At 51.3% G+C, this 16,433-nt stretch overlaps 2 protein-coding genes across 6 annotated transcripts in view; one reads left to right on the plus strand and one right to left on the minus strand.

Moving 5' to 3' along the window:
• The window catches only part of LOC137320706 (polymeric immunoglobulin receptor-like), a 788,493-nt gene that overhangs the window by 179,409 nt on the left and 592,651 nt on the right, over positions 1 to 16,433 (minus strand). The gene's annotated exons all lie outside the window — the stretch shown is intronic.
• The window catches only part of hmgcs1 (3-hydroxy-3-methylglutaryl-CoA synthase 1 (soluble)), an 80,613-nt gene that overhangs the window by 40,731 nt on the left and 23,449 nt on the right, over positions 1 to 16,433 (plus strand). Inside the window, exon 1 of one of the 4 annotated variants that reach the window (XM_067982392.1) lies at positions 6,093 to 6,390. The exons of 2 other annotated variants lie outside the window; for them this stretch is intronic. In XM_067982392.1, coding sequence (XP_067838493.1) covers positions 6,245 to 6,390 — 146 coding nt within the window. In that variant the 5' untranslated portion in view covers positions 6,093 to 6,244. Of the gene's footprint in view, positions 1 to 6,092; positions 6,391 to 16,262; positions 16,361 to 16,433 lie in introns of those variants that run through there. One more of the 4 variants, XM_067982393.1, reaches the window with a different exon arrangement.

Here is a 16,433-nt window from a genome sequence, read left to right on the forward strand (position 1 = left end):
ACGGAGATCAGTAGATTTTTGTTAGGTAAAGGTGTCAAGGGATATGGGGCAATGGAGTTGAGGCACAGATCAGCCATGGTCTAATTGAAAGGCGGAACAGGCTCAAGGGGCTGAATGGCCTCCTCCTGGTTCCGATGTTCCTTCTTACTTTGCAGTTGGACACTCTTCCATTTCCCGCAACAGCCACCCCCATGGCTTCTCTGAAATGGATTGGCATTTCTCTCTGGGTCAGTAATGTGCAATCCTCACTAGGAAGTGGGCCGAGACTGGCCAAACTAATTTCACGTGGGAACTTTGCGGCCAGCGGACCGAAGAGACTTTCGTTCCATCAGGCAGCTTGCTTCTGAACCCACTTCACAAAGCTGAAAGGTGTGTGTTTAACTTATTGGGCCTCTTTTCCCCCCACCCCCAGTCGCCTTTTCTTCTGTCGACACTTCCTAGGGTCCAGTTGCTTTACATGTGAACTGAAAATGTCACCACCTGGCGTACTTGCCAGAAAGAGTGACCAGATAACGATCAGATACAAAAACATACTTCACCCAAGGCCACTGAGGCCAATTAAAGCACTTGGATTTCTGATTTGACGGAGATCAAACCCGGGGACTTGCAATCTTTATGGCCCTGATTCTACACTCTTTACCTAATGAGCCGTTGAGGAACTCTCCGAATGAAGATTCTTAAAAGGGCTTTACCACAGGTCTGACCTGCAGTCAGAATTGCGGGTTGACTTTATCCAGCCGGAGCCTTAATCTGCTTGGGATGAATCCGGAAAAAATGCTGAACATAAGGAATTTAGGAGCAAGAAGAGAAGTCGAGCGCAACTTTTTCACTCGGGTTTTGATGAGGTGGTTCGGGGAAAAACTGCTTCCACTGGTTGGTGAGTCAGTCACCAGAGGGCGCAAGTTTAAGCTTGTCCTCAAAAGAGTGCAGGAAGAGGGTTGTTGGGCTATGGAATGCTGCACCTGAAACAGAATCCGTAATTGCTTTTGCAAGGGAGGCATAAATCTTTGTAAAAGAAAAGTTTAAAAAGTTAATAGGAAAAGGCAGAAGAATGGGACTAAGTGGCTAGCTCTTTCAGAGAGCTGACACAAGTGTGATGGACTGAATGGCCTCCTTCTGTGCTGTAAAATTCTACGATTCTAATTGTGTTGTGGAATAGGCTGAGAGAAGGTGGGGTGGGGGGGGAGGCGGGGCTACGGGGAGAAGGTGGGACTGCGGGATATGGTCAGAAGTTCTTTGGATTTAAAGGCCCTTTCCTGTTACTAAACATTTTTCTTGGGCACAGAACAAGTTTCTCATCAGTGGCTGTTGGTGCTGTGCTGATTAGCTCTTTTTAAAATGGATGAACTTCTGGTTTAGAATTGGGGATTTAATGTTATAAAGGTGAATCTAGATCTGGGCGATGAGGGCTCCCCTGGTTTCTGTTCGGATAACATGAATGTGCTTTGCAGTAAGCTGCCAGTCTAAGTTGACCGTTGCGCCCCCTTCACTTTATAGTGCAAGTCACCTGCCCTGTGTGGTCAGAGACGGTGAGGCCCCCCCCCCCCCCCCCCCCCCCCACTCGCCCCTGTAATCTTTATGGGCATCCCTCATGTTGTCAGCACTTGCCTGGGTCCATTGATTCTGATCACTGGCTGGCTGAGAACTTTTTTCTTTGCATATCTGTTCTGTACCCACCCCGCCCCACTTTGCCTGTTTAGCGGGTTGGAGTTTGGAACTGGCCTGGGTTCTTATGAGTCGTGTGGGTCTTGTCTCTGTCAGTAGCCCCCTCCACCCCTCACCGCCAGTCTGCATTCTTACAGGTCAAGAACCTGTCACGGACCTGCAGTGACTTGTTGCACTTATGAATGTTTGGGATTTTGCAAATTCCTTGTGCGTTTTTTAAAAATTTCCTGTGCAAAATCTGTCTCTGCTTTGTTATTTAGGGAGCTTACGGACCTGATTTTTGCAGCCGTACCGGATGGAGCACCGTACATCGGAGTGAAATGATTCTTTCATTCGTACAGTGTTTATTTGAGAGCCTGACTGATGGTTTTTGTCCTCAGCCTGTAGAGTGACAGCTGCCCTGGCTCCAGGTGTTACAGCGGCCACGTGCTCTTTTATTACCATTGTTTGCCACTTTTACACCGCGCTGGTCCTCACCTGAGCACTGATGCACCGCAGATTTGCTACGGCTTGGCAGAAGGCTTAGAAAGAAATATGGCCCCATTCACATCCTCAAGATGTCCCGTAACCCTCCACAGTCAATGACGTACTTTCGAATCATAGTCGCTGTTTTGTAAACAAACACTCAGCCAATTTGCGCAAAGCAGGGACAGACGAACAGCGACCGAGATGAATGACCAGATAATCTGTTTTGGTGATGTTGGTTGAGGGATAAATGTTGGCCAGCACACCGGGGAGAACTCCCCAGATCTTCAAATAGTGCCGTGGAATCTTTAACATCCACCTGAGAGGGCAGACGAGGTTTAACTTCTTATCTGATCAGCATAATGTGTCAAATGAAAGATGGCACCTCTGAAGGTGCAGCAGTCCTTCAGTACTGCCCTGGAGTGTCAGCCTAGATTATGTCTCTGGAGAGGGGCTTGAACCCACAACCTCCTGACTCAGAGGCGACAGTAATAACCACAACACGACATCTGAGTGTCAGGAGCTAGTGGCACTAGCACAGTATAAAAGTGACTTGATGGGGTGAGAGTGTGTGTGGTTTTCATCGCTCCATCATTGGTGGCTGTATCTTCAGCTGCCTAGCCCCTAAACTCTGGAATTCCCTCCCTAAACTTCTCTACCTCTCTCCTCCTTTAAGACGCTTCTTAAAACCTACCTCTTTGACCAATCTTTTGGTCACCTGTCCTAACGTTTCCTAATGTGGCTCAGTGTCAAATTTTGTTTGATAACAGTAGGTAATGTAGGGGACGGCATCAAACAGGAAATTAGAGATGCATGTAACAAGGGTATTACAGTAATTATGGGTAACTTTAATCTACATATAGACTGGCCAAACCAAATTAGCAATAATACTGTGGAGGATGAATTCCTGGAGTGTGTACGAGATGGTTTTTTAGACCAGTACGTTGAAGAGCCAACCAGGGAACAGGCTATCCTAGATTGGGTATTGTGCAATGAGAAGGGGTTAATTAATAATCTTGTGCAGGGTCCTTTAGGGAACAGTGACCATAACATGACAGAATTCTTCATTAAGATGGAAAGTGAAATAGTCCAATCCAAAACTAGGGTCCTAAATCTAAACAAAGGAAACTACGAAGGTATGAGGAGTGAGTTGGCTACGATAGATTGGGGAGCTTCATTAAAAGGCATGACGGTGGATAGGCAATGGCTAACATTTAAGGAACGAATGCATGAATTGCAACAATTATACATTCCTTTCTGGCGCAAAAACACAAAAGGAAAAGCGGCCCAACCATGGCTAACAAAAGAAATTAAGGATAGTATTAGATCCAAAGAGGAGTCATATAAAGTTGCCAGAAAAAGTAGCAAGCCTGAAGATTGGGAGCAGTTTAGAATTCAGCAAAAAAGGACCAAGAGATTGATTAAGAGGGGAAAAATAGAGCATGAGAGTAAACTTGCAAGGAACATAAAAGTGGACTGTAAAAGCTTCTACAAGTATGTAAAAAGAAAAAGATTAGTGAAGACAAGTGTAGGTCCCTTACAGTCAGAAATGGGAGAATCTATAATGGGGAACAAGGAAATGGCAAAGCAATTTAACAAATATTTCGGTTCTGTCTTCACGGAAGAGGACACAAATAACTTCCCAGAAATGCTAGGGAATCAAGGGACCAGTGAGAAGGAGGAATTAAAGGAAATTAGTATTAGTAAAAAAATAGTGCTGGAGAAATTAATGGGACTGGAAGCTGATAAATCCTCAGGGCCTGAAAATCTGCATCCCAGAGTATTAAAAGAGGTAGCCATGGAAATAGTGGATGCATTAGTTGTCATCTTCCAAAATTCTATAGATTATGGAACAGTTCCTGCAGATTGGAGGGTGGCAAATGTAACCCCACTATTTAAAAAAGGAGGGAGAGAGAAAACAGGGAACTACAGACCGGTTAGCCTAACATCAGTAGTAGGGGAAAATGCTACAGTCTATTATAAAGGATGTGATAACAGGACACTTAGAAAATATCAACGGGATTAGACAAAGTCAAAATGGATTTATGAAAGGGAAATCATGTTTGACAAACTTAAGGGAGAACCAGTGGATGTGGTCATTGAAAGCAAACATGCAGGTGCAGCAAGCAGTTAGGAAGGCAAATGGTATGTTGGCTTTCATTGCAAGGATGTCTTACTGTAGTTATACAGGGCCTTGGTGAGACCACATCTGGAGTATTGTGTGCAGTTTTGGTCTCCTTACCTAAGAAAGGATATACTTGCCATAGAGGGAGTGCAGCGAAGGTTCACCAGATTGATTCCTGGGATGGCAGGACTGTCACATGAGGAGAGATTGGGTCGACTCGGCCTGTATTCACTCGAGTTTAGAAGAATGAGAGGGGATCTCATTGAAACATATAAATTTCTGACAGGACTGGACAGACTGGATGCAGGGAAGATGTTTCCCCTGGCTGGAGGGTCCAGAACGAGGGGTCACAGTCTCAGGATATGGGGTAAGACATTTAGGACTGAGATGAGGAGAAATTTCTTCACTCAGAGAGTGGTGAACCTGTGGAATTCTCTACCACAGGAGGCTGTGGAGGCCAAGTCACTAAATATATTTAAGAAGGAGATAGATTTCTAGACAGAAAAGGCATCAAGGGGTATGGGGAGATTGCGGGAATATGGTATTGAGATAGAGGATCAGCCATGATCATGTTGAATGGCTGAGCAGGCTCGAAGGGCCGAATGGCCTACTCCTGCTCCTATTTTCTATGTTTATTTCTATGTTTCTGTAACCGCTCCTGTGAAGCGCCTAGGGACATTTTTGCTACGTTAAAGGTGCTACATAATTGCGCGTTGTTGTTGTGGGGTTATTGCAGTGTTAGATTAGATTTGCTTTCCAACAGATTTAGGTTAGTTTCTATGTTCCTAAACTTTTTTTTAAGAGAAGGGGTGTTTTCATTATAACAAGAGGAGATTAAGAGCTAATTTAATGGAAAGTGTTTAAAATTACGAATGGAATTGGACAAGATAGATGGAAACGGATTGTTTCCAGTGATTGAAGAGTCGAGATTGAGAGGGCACAGGCATGATGGGCCGAATGGCCTCCTCCTGTGCTGTACCTGCTATGATAAGAATAACTGTAAGAGATTTAGGACAGCGAGCAGGGGAATTTTTTTTTAAACAGAGGGCTGTGAGGCTGCGGAACGCACTACTGGAGTTAGTGATTGAAGCAGAGACCATGTCAACATTCAAGTTTGGTTCAGAAAGGGGAAGGGTAGGGGCGAAGGGATATGCAAACAGGGTGGGCACGGGGGATTAGGGCTACTGCCCGTGTGGAGGGTAAACACCAACACAATGGCTGGGCCGAACAGTAATGTCACAAGTGATGCGTTCAGGTGATGCAGGCCCCAGACCCATTTGATCTCATCCTTCCAGAATATCAACTACACATTTACCGTTTACAATTTTTAACGTCCACCTGAAAAGGCAGACGAAAGGACGGCACCTCCGACAGTGCAGCACTCCTTCAGTACTGGCACTGGGAGTGTCGGCCCGGATTATGAACTCGGGTCCCAGCGTGGGAACCGCAACCTCCTGACTCACTGGGGAGAGTTCTACCAAACCGGGTCGTGTGTGGGAAACTGCTGCCTCAAAGTGGCTCAGAGTTACTTGCCTATGTAACTGGACACTAAGTGGGAATGGGAGTGAGACTTGAGAGTGACTTGCGAGCTACCCTGCAGATTAATTCTGGGGGAATGGTTGACTTGTGGGTTTATATTCCTATTTTCCCTCTTTCCCCTCTCCAAAAATGGAGGCCTTATTTTCAAAGTTTTCTTTTTCTGTGAATGACGTACTGAAAGTAGGGGAAAGGTTAGAACTGTTTTGTAATCAGCAGGCTGGGTGCCAGACCAATGGGTAATGATTCATTAATCGCTGGGACTGCTTTGTTGGATGATGTCTATTGACCTTTGATAGGCTGTGCACAACATCTACCGTGTGGTGTGGGTGGGGGTGATTGTGTGTGGAGAGAAGGAGAGTCCTCGGGCTGTATAAATACTGGCTGTGACACTAGTTGATCAGCACTGGGTAGCTGTCTCCGGTCTCTCCCACACACACACACTTGCACAAAATGTTTCGTGTCTTCACCAGACTCAGCCGCTTCGTGTGTTTGGAAAGCGGGTGTGCTGGACAAAACCGCAGCTCCCACTGTGGACGGGTCATTTCTACAACTTTCCTGCAAGCGACTGTCGAGGTTAAGTTCCCAGCGACGAGGAGGTAGGTTCTGCGATGAAGGGGGATGTCTGTGCTTGTGTGTTGGTGTCAGCCGTGGCTCAGTTGATCCTGAGTCAGAAGGTTGTGGTTTCAAGTCCCGCTCCAAAGACTTGACCGCATAACCTAGGCTGACACTCCCAGTGCAGTACCGAGGGAGTGCTGCACTGTCGGAGGTGCCGTCTTTCAGATGAGACGTTAAACCGAGGCCCCGTCTGCCCTCTCGGGTGCATGTAAAAGATCCCTTAGCCACTATTAGAAGAGGAGCAGGGGAGTTCTCCCCGGTGTCCTGGCCAATGTTTATCCCTCAAACAACATCACTTTTAAAAAAAAAACAGATTATTTGGTCATTATCACACTGCTGATTGTGGGATCTTGTTGTGCGCAAATTGGCTGCCGTGTTTTCTACATTACAACAATGACTGCATTTCAAAAGTGCTGGAGAAATTAATGGGACTGGAAGCTGATAAAGTGCTTTGGGGTGATATAAATGCAAGTCTTTTTGTGTCTGCACGTTTGTGTTTGTCTGCACGTTTGTGTTTGTCTGCACGTTTGTGTTTGTCTGCACGTTTGTGTTTGTCTGCACGTTTGTGTTTGTCTGCACGTTTGTGTTTGTCTGCACGTTTGTGTTTGTCTGCACGTTTGTGTTTGTCTGCACGTTTGTGTTTGTCTGCACGTTTGTGTTTGTCTGCACGTTTGTGTTTGTCTGCACGTTTGTGTTTGTCTGCACGTTTGTGTTTGTCTGCACGTTTGTGTTTGTCTGCACGTTTGTGTTTGTCTGCACGTTTGTGTTTGTCTGCACGTTTGTGTTTGTCTGCACGTTTGTGTTTGTCTGCACGTTTGTGTTTGTCTGCACGTGTGTTTGTCTGCACGTTTGTGTTTGTCTGCACGTTTGTGTTTGTCTGCACGTGTGTTTGTCTGCACGTGTGTTTGTCTGCACGTGTGTTTGTCTGCACGTGTGTTTGTCTGCACGTGTGTTTGTCTGCACGTGTGTTTGTCTGCACGTGTGTTTGTCTGCACGTGTGTTTGTCTGCACGTGTGTTTGTCTGCACGTGTGTTTGTCTGCACGTGTGTTTGTCTGCACGTGTGTTTGTCTGCACGTGTGTTTGTCTGCACGTGTGTTTGTCTGCACGTGTTTGTCTGCACGTGTGTTTCTGCACGTGTGTTTCTGCACGTGTGTTTCTGCACGTGTGTTTCTGCACGTGTGTTTCTGCACGTGTGTTTGTCTGCACGTGTGTTTGTCTGCGCTTACAACTGCAGCAAGTGAGCGTTGGGTTCATATCCCATAGATACTAAGTTACCCATAAATTGAATTGAAGGATGTAGTGTCGGCATCTGGTTTAGGGCAGTCCCTTCCATACTGAAGTGCCCCAGCACATCTATTTTAAAATTCTCCTGCTTCTTGTCAGATGAGCCCACCTTCTCGCCCTGCCCTGCCGTAGCTATCTCCTGCCTTGCGTCCCTAAGCTTCTCCTCGCTCTATCCTCCGCTCCTCCTTCAGCCCCTATGCTCCTGCTCCTGCCATCCAGTTCTCTCCATCTTGCTCCTTCCCTCCCTTCGGATCCCCGTCCTAGCCTTTCTGTTTCCCCTCCCCACTTTCCTCTCTCCTCACTACAAAGTGCCGTGGGGCGCCTCCTGCATGTGAGGAGTACTGCCTAATACAAGTCATTGTAAAATCGCGGTCCAGCCCTTTACTTTAAGTGTGGGGGGGGGGGGGGGGGGGGGATAATTCTCATTTTACAATTTACTTGCACATTCCTTATTATGTTGTATTGAAAATCCAGTTTTCTGGAAGGGAGAGGCTCGGTCACGTAGCAACTAACTTAGTCAGTCGGGTTACTGACTGGGTTGCTGGCAGAGGGAGGTTAGTTCACTGTTCAGTCATCCACTTGTTTATGCCAGGGGCAGAAATACAGACAGAGCTGCACTCTAACACTCTTACCAACACCCAAACTCCAGGCTGGCACAACACCAGCACCAAAACTCCACCGAGAAAAACAATAATGTATCCTACGAAAGAAAGAAAGAACTTGCATTTTACACAGTGCCTTTCACAACTTCAGGATGTCCCAAAACGCTTTACAGCCAATGAAGTACGTTTGAAGTGTAGTCACTGTTGTGATGTAGGAAATTTTGCAAGGCTGGGGATTTAAGAACCGGGGTGGGTGGGCTCTGCATCAGCACGGTGGTAGTGGGGGGGATTTGTGGGGTGTTGGGGGAGAGAGATCGATCGGGTGTGGTAGTGTGGAGGATTGCTGAGAACACTGAATCCATTGCAAAAGGGGTGGATGTTGGGCACGGGTTATAAAATGGGGGAAAGGTCCGCCACTGGCTTGTCGGTCGCGAGCACTCCTTCAGACAGGGTGTAGGTCCGGTCTCTGTGCAGCTCGTTCCCTAGTCTAGAGAGGCAGACACTCCGAGTCAAGACGGTGAGGCTCCTGGGCCAGGAACACACTGAGGGAGAAAGGACCAGAGTCAGGTTTTCCCAATAAAAACAGGGCTGGCTTTGCTTTCTGCTGATGAGAAGCATCTGAGTGTGGCGACAGCTTACTGTTATTCCCACCCCCCACCGGCAGAGAGCCAGATGATGTGTCAGAGGCAGGGCTGACTCAGCAGCAGGCTGGGCTCCCGATCTCAAAAACAGACAGTCTTGGGACATGCACAGCAGGGTCAGTCAGCATCTGAAGGAGAACCTTTTTGGGCGGGGCCCTTCCCCGGGCTCTAAACGCTGAGGCTGCACCCAGCATTAACCGGCCTCTTTTTCCCCTTTTCAGATGCTGACTGACCTCCTGCGTATTTCAGCAAAAACAACCACTTGCATTTTTATAGAACACCTTTCAACGTGGGCAGACGTCCCAAGGCGCTTCACAGGAGCGCAATCGGACAGAAATGATATTCGGAGGGGTGACTAAAAACTTGGTCAAAGAAATCGGTTTTAAGGAGCGTCTTAAAAGAGGGGAGAGAGGTGGAGAGGTGGAGAGGTTGAGGGAGGGAATTCCAGAGCTTAGGACCTAGATGATTGAAGGCACGGCCGCCAGTGGTGGGGTGTTCCCTGCTGTGTGTTTCAGATTTCCAGGGTTTGTGATTTTACTTTTTATCCTTTGACATCTGACTGGTTGCCCACATTTCACTGTGTTTGCTGCAGGGAGTGGGAGGGGAGGGGAGGGGAGAGGGGGTACTGCGTTCCTCTCCACCCTGCCCTGCCCGACACGTTTATTACATTAAAGAAAAGTCTCTTGCGGGATTCAGCTTTCGGCTCCGTTTGTCGTGCGATGTCTTTTGTCCCTCGTTTGGTTACGTGGTTCGGTTACGTGGAGAGACTGGAGAAGCTGGGGTTGTTCTCCTCAGAGCAGAGAAGGTTGAGAGGAGATTTGATAGAGTTGTTCAAAATCATGAAGGGTTCAGATGAAGTTAAGTAAAGAGAAACTGTTCCCATTGGCGGAAGGGTCGTGAACCAGAGGGCACAGATTTAAGGTGATTGGCAAAAGAACCAAAGGCGACATGAGAATTTTTTACGCAGCGAGTAGTTATGATCTGGAATGCGCTGCCTGAAAGGGTGGTGGAAGCAGACTCGAAGGAATTGTAGAAATATTTACAGGGCTACGGGGAAAGAGCAGGGGAATGGGACTGACTGGATTGCTCTTACAAAAAGCCGACATGGGCTCAATGGGCCGAATGGCCCCCTTCTGTGCTGTAACCATTCTATGATTCTATGAAATCTGGAGACCTTTGAAAAACAAGTTCCACATGCTATCTCTCCTGTCTAATGTTCATCTGAAACCCCCCCTCCCCACTCCACTCCAAACATGCCAAAGGGGAGAGGGATTGGGACTGTGGTGCATTTCAATAAAGGAACAGTCCCAGATTTTATTTCCTGCATATATTCTGCCTTTGCTCTCCTGAAGCGTCGACTGCTGCTGGCTTTGTCTCTCTTCCTTCCCCTCTATCTCTCGCTCCTTCCTCCCTCCCCCTCTCTCTTTCTCTCTCTCGATCTCTCTCGCTGATTCCCTTCTATCTCTCTCTCCACCTCCCTCTCTCTCATTCCTTCCCCCTCTTTCGCTCCTTCCCCCTCTCACTTGCTATCTCTCTCTCCCCCGATCCTTCCCCCCCTCATTCGTTCTCCTCTCTCATCCTCTCTATCTCTCTCGCTCCTTCCCCTCTCACCCTCTCGCTCATTTCACCCCTCTCATTCACTCCTTTCACCCCTCTCATTCGCTCCCTTTCCCCCTCTCATTCGCTCCTTTCCCCCCTCTCATTCGCTCCTTTCCCCCCTCTCATTCGCTCCTTTCCCCTCCTCTTCATTCGCTCCTTTCCCCCTCTCATTCGCTCCTTTCCCCCTCTCATTCGCTCCTTTCCCCCCTCTCATTCGCTCCTTTCCCCCTCTCATTCGCTCCTTTCCCCCTCTCATTCGCTCCTTTCCCCCTCTCATTCGCTCCTTTCCCCCTCTCATTCGCTCCTTTCCCCCCTCTCTCATTCGCTCCTTTCCTCCCTCTCATTCGCTCCTTTCCCCCTCTCATTCGCTCCTTTCCCCCCTCTCATTCGCTCCTTTCCCCCCTCTCATTCGCTCCTTTCCCCCTCTCATTCGCTCCTTTCCCCACTCTCATTCGCTCCTTTCCCCCTCTCATTCGCTCCTTTCCCCCTCTCATTTCGCTCCTTTCCCCCCTCTCATTCGCTCCTTTCCCCCTCTCATTCGCTCCTTTCTCCCCTCTCATTCGCTCCTTTCCCCCTCTCATTCGCTCCTTTTCCCCCTCTCATTCGCTCCTTTCCCCCCTCTCATTCGCTCCTTTCCCCCTCTCATTCGCTCCTTTCCCCCTCTCATTCGCTCCTTTCCCCCTCTCATTTCGCTCCTTTCCCCCTCTCATTCGCTCCTTTCCCCCCTCTCATTCGCTCCTTTCCCCCTCTCATTCGCTCCTTTCCCCCTCTCATTCGCTCCTTTCCCCCTCTCACTTCGCTCCTTTTCCCCCTCTCATTCGCTCCTTTGCCCCTCTCATTCGCTCCTTTGCCCCTCTCATTCGCTCCTTTGCCCCTCTCATTCGCTCCTTTGCCCCTCTCATTCGCTCCTTTGCCCCTCTCATTCGCTCCTTTGCCCCTCTCATTCGCTCCTTTGCCCCTCTCATTCGCTCCTTTGCCCCTCTCATTCGCTCCTTTGCCCCTCTCATTCGCTCCTTTGCCCCTCTCATTCGCTCCTTTGCCCCTCTCATTCGCTCCTTTGCCCCTCTCATTCGCTCCTTTGCCCCTCTCATTCGCTCCTTTGCCCTCTCATTCGCTCCTTTGCCCCTCTCATTCGCTCCTTTGCCCCTCTCATTCGCTCCTTTGCCCCTCTCATTCGCTCCTTTGCCCCTCTCATTCGCTCCTTTGCCCCTCTCATTCGCTCCTTTGCCCCTCTCATTCGCTCCTTTGCCCCTCTCATTCGCTCCTTTGCCCCTCTCATTCGCTCCTTTGCCCCTCTCATTCGCTCCTTTGCCCCTCTCATTCGCTCCTTTGCCCCTCTCATTCGCTCCTTTGCCCCTCTCATTCGCTCCTTTGCCCCTCTCATTCGCTCCTTTGCCCCTCTCATTCGCTCCTTTGCCCCTCTCATTCGCTCCTTTGCCCCTCTCATTCGCTCCTTTGCCCCTCTCATTCGCTCCTTTGCCCCTCTCATTCGCTCCTTTGCCCCTCTCATTCGCTCCTTTGCCCCTCTCATTCGCTCCTTTGCCCCTCTCATTCGCTCCTTTGCCCCTCTCATTCGCTCCTTTGCCCCTCTCATTCGCTCCTTTGCCCCTCTCATTCGCTCCTTTGCCCCTCTCATTCGCTCCTTTGCCCCTCTCATTCGCTCCTTTGCCCCTCTCATTCGCTCCTTTGCCCCTCTCATTCGCTCCTTTGCCCCTCTCATTCGCTCCTTTGCCCCTCTCATTCGCTCCTTTGCCCCTCTCATTCGCTCCTTTGCCCCTCTCATTCGCTCCTTTGCCCCTCTCATTCGCTCCTTTGCCCCTCTCATTCGCTCCTTTGCCCCTCTCATTCGCTCCTTTGCCCCTCTCATTCGCTCCTTTGCCCCTCTCATTCGCTCCTTTGCCCCTCTCATTCGCTCCTTTGCCCCTCTCATTCGCTCCTTTGCCCCTCTCATTCGCTCCTTTGCCCCTCTCATTCGCTCCTTTGCCCCTCTCATTCGCTCCTTTGCCCCTCTCATTCGCTCCTTTGCCCCTCTCATTCGCTCCTTTGCCCCTCTCATTCGCTCCTTTGCCCCTCTCATTCGCTCCTTTGCCCCTCTCATTCGCTCCTTTGCCCCTCTCATTCGCTCCTTTGCCCCTCTCATTCGCTCCTTTGCCCCTCTCATTCGCTCCTTTGCCCCTCTCATTCGCTCCTTTGCCCCTCTCATTCGCTCCTTTGCCCCTCTCATTCGCTCCTTTGCCCCTCTCATTCGCTCCTTTGCCCCTCTCATTCGCTCCTTTGCCCCTCTCATTCGCTCCTTTGCCCCTCTCATTCGCTCCTTTGCCCCTCTCATTCGCTCCTTTGCCCCTCTCATTCGCTCCTTTGCCCCTCTCATTCGCTCCTTTGCCCCTCTCATTCGCTCCTTTGCCCCTCTCATTCGCTCCTTTGCCCCTCTCATTCGCTCCTTTGCCCCTCTCATTCGCTCCTTTGCCCCTCTCATTCGCTCCTTTGCCCCTCTCATTCGCTCCTTTGCCCCTCTCATTCGCTCCTTTGCCCCTCTCATTCGCTCCTTTGCCCCTCTCATTCGCTCCTTTGCCCCCTCTCATTCGCGCCTTTCCCCCTCTCATTCGCGCCTTTCCCCTCTCATTCGCGCCTTTCCCCCTCTCATTCGCGCCTTTCCCCCTCTCATTCGCGCCTTTCCCCCTCTCATTCGCGCCTTTCCCCCTCTCATTCGCGCCTTTCCCCTCTCATTCGCGCCTTTCCCCCTCTCATTCGCGCCTTTCCCCCTCTCATTCGCGCCTTTCCCCCTCTCATTCGCGCCTTTCCCCCTCTCATTCGCGCCTTTCCCCCTCTCATTCGCGCCTTTCCCCCTCTCATTCGCGCCTTTCCCCCTCTCATTCGCGCCTTTCCCCCTCTCATTCGCGCCTTTCCCCCTCTCATTCGCTCCTTTCCCCCTCTCATTCGCTCCTTTCCCCCTCTCATTCGCTCCTTTCCCCTCTCATTCGCTCCTTTCCCCCTCTCATTCGCTCCTTTCCCCCTCTCATTCGCTCCTTTCCCCCTCTCATTCGCTCCTTTCCCCCTCTCATTCGCTCCTTTCCCCCTCTCATTCGCTCCTTTCCCCCTCTCATTCGCTCCTTTCCCCCTCTCATTCGCTCCTTTCCCCCTCTCATTCGCTCCTTTCCCCCCTCTCATTCGCTCCTTTCCCCCTCTCATTCGCTCCTTTCCCCCTCTCATTCGCTCCTTTCCCCCTCTCATTCGCTCCTTTCCCCCTCTCATTCGCTCCTTTGCCCCTCTCATTCGCTCCTTTGCCCCTCTCATTCGCTCCTTTGCCCCTCTCATTCGCTCCTTTGCCCCTCTCATTCGCTCCTTTGCCCCTCTCATTCGCTCCTTTGCCCCTCTCATTCGCTCCTTTGCCCCTCTCATTCGCTCCTTTGCCCCTCTCATTCGCTCCTTTGCCCCTCTCATTCGCTCCTTTGCCCCTCTCATTCGCTCCTTTGCCCCTCTCATTCGCTCCTTTGCCCCTCTCATTCGCTCCTTTGCCCCTCTCATTCGCTCCTTTGCCCCTCTCATTCGCTCCTTTGCCCCTCTCATTCGCTCCTTTGCCCCTCTCATTCGCTCCTTTGCCCCTCTCATTCGCTCCTTTGCCCCTCTCATTCGCTCCTTTGCCCCTCTCATTCGCTCCTTTGCCCCTCTCATTCGCTCCTTTGCCCCTCTCATTCGCTCCTTTGCCCCTCTCATTCGCTCCTTTGCCCCTCTCATTCGCTCCTTTGCCCCTCTCATTCGCTCCTTTGCCCCTCTCATTCGCTCCTTTGCCCCTCTCATTCGCTCCTTTGCCCCTCTCATTCGCTCCTTTGCCCCTCTCATTCGCTCCTTTGCCCCTCTCATTCGCTCCTTTGCCCCTCTCATTCGCTCCTTTGCCCCTCTCATTCGCTCCTTTGCCCCTCTCATTCGCTCCTTTGCCCCTCTCATTCGCTCCTTTGCCCCTCTCATTCGCTCCTTTGCCCCTCTCATTCGCTCCTTTGCCCCTCTCATTCGCTCCTTTGCCCCTCTCATTCGCTCCTTTGCCCCTCTCATTCGCTCCTTTGCCCCTCTCATTCGCTCCTTTGCCCCTCTCCTTCGCTCCTTTGCCCCTCTCCTTCGCTCCTTTGCCCCTCTCCTTCGCTCCTTTGCCCCTCTCCTTCGCTCCTTTGCCCCTCTCCTTCGCTCCTTTGCCCCTCTCCTTCGCTCCTTTGCCCTCTCCTTCGCTCCTTTGCCCCCTCTCCTTCGCGCCTTTGCCCCTCTCCTTCGCGCTCTTTGCCCCTCTCCTTCGCGCCTTTGCCCCTCTCCTTCGCGCCTTTGCCCCTCTCCTTCTCGCGCCTTTGCCCCTCTCCTTCGCGCCTTTGCCCCTCTCCTTCGCGCCTTTGCCCCTCTCCTTCGCGCCTTTGCCCCTCTCCTTCGCGCCTTTGCCCCTCTCCTTCGCGCCTTTGCCCCCTCTCCTTCGCGCCTTTGCCCCTCTCCTTCGCGCCTTTGCCCCTCTCCTTCGCGCCTTTGCCCCCTCTCCTTCGCGCCTTTCCCCCTCTCCTTCGCGCCTTTCCCCCTCTCCTTCGCGCCTTTCCCCCTCTCCTTCGCGCCTTTTCCCCCTCCTTCGCGCCTTTGCCCCTCTCCTTCGCGCCCTTTGCCCCTCTCCTTCGCGCCTTTGCCCCTCTCCTTCGCGCCTTTGCCCCTCTCCTTCGCGCCTTTGCCCCTCTCCTTCGCGCCTTTGCCCCTCTCCTTCGCGCCCTTTGCCCCTCTCCTTCGCGCCTTTGCCCCTCTCCTTCGCGCCTTTGCCCCTCTCCTTCGCGCCTATTGCCCCTCTCCTTCGCGCATTTGCCCCTCTCCTTCGCGCCTTTGCCCCTCTCCTTCGCGCCTTTTGCCCCTCTCCTTCGCGCCTTTGCCCCTCTCCTTCGCGCCTTTTGCCCCTCTCCTTCGCGCCTTTGCCCCTCTCCTTCGCGCCTTTCCCCCTCTCCTTCGCGCCTTTCCCCCTCTCCTTCGCGCCTTTCCCCCTCTCCTTCGCGCCTTTCCCCCTCTCCTTCGCGCCTTTCCCCCTCTCCTTCGCGCCTTTCCCCCCTCTCCTTCGCGCGCCTTTCCCCCCTCCCTCGCTCTCTCCTTTCCCCCTCCCTCGCTCTCTTCCTTTCCCCCCTCCCTCGCTCTCTCCTTTCCCCCCTCCCTCGCTCTCTCCTTTCCCCCCTCCCTCGCTCTCTCCTTTCCCCCTCCCTCGCTCTCTCCTTTTCCCCCCTCTCCCTCGCTCTCTCTCCCTCCTCTTTCCCCCCTCCTCGCTCTCTCCTTTCCCCCTCCTCGCTCTCTCTCTCCCACCCCTCCCCTCCCGCAGTGAGCGGTCTGTTGTCAAGAGTTGCAGTGAGAGCCTCGCAGCCTTCTCGCCCACAATGAGCTGTCACGGCTGATCACCCTGCATCATATCAGGAGTGGTGGCTGATTGGCCGAGGCTCAGTCAGAACACTGTGCTGATGGACTGTTGTAGGCGGAGCAGCAGTGAGCAGCTCCCTGGAGGAGGGCGAACGGATCTTTGCGCATTGATGAGAGCAAAGTGCTCGGTACTGGCACCAGGCAGGTAGAGTACAGGCAGGTAGAGTACAGGCATGTATGTGTGAGAGGCTGCACTCAAGGCAACTGTGTGCTGAAGATCCTGCTTCTCATCCTGCACTGATGTTTAATGCAGGAACAAATCGCTGGTAAATTGTACGAGAGACTGTCGGACGCGCGAGAGACACTCCCGTTTAAAGTTTGGACCTGATTTACATCATTGCATTCTAAACAAATTGGAGAGATTTTGTCGATCAATTTTCATGAAATCGTCGCTCGTTTCTAAGGGGTGTGTGAATTGTTTTTTTTACAATATCTGTACTGATTCTTAGAGAGAGAATATGAAAGTTGGGCTTTGAGAA

Source organism: Heptranchias perlo, chromosome 4 (genome assembly GCF_035084215.1).
Source record: "Heptranchias perlo isolate sHepPer1 chromosome 4, sHepPer1.hap1, whole genome shotgun sequence".
Classification (NCBI taxonomy): domain Eukaryota; kingdom Metazoa; phylum Chordata; class Chondrichthyes; order Hexanchiformes; family Hexanchidae; genus Heptranchias; species Heptranchias perlo.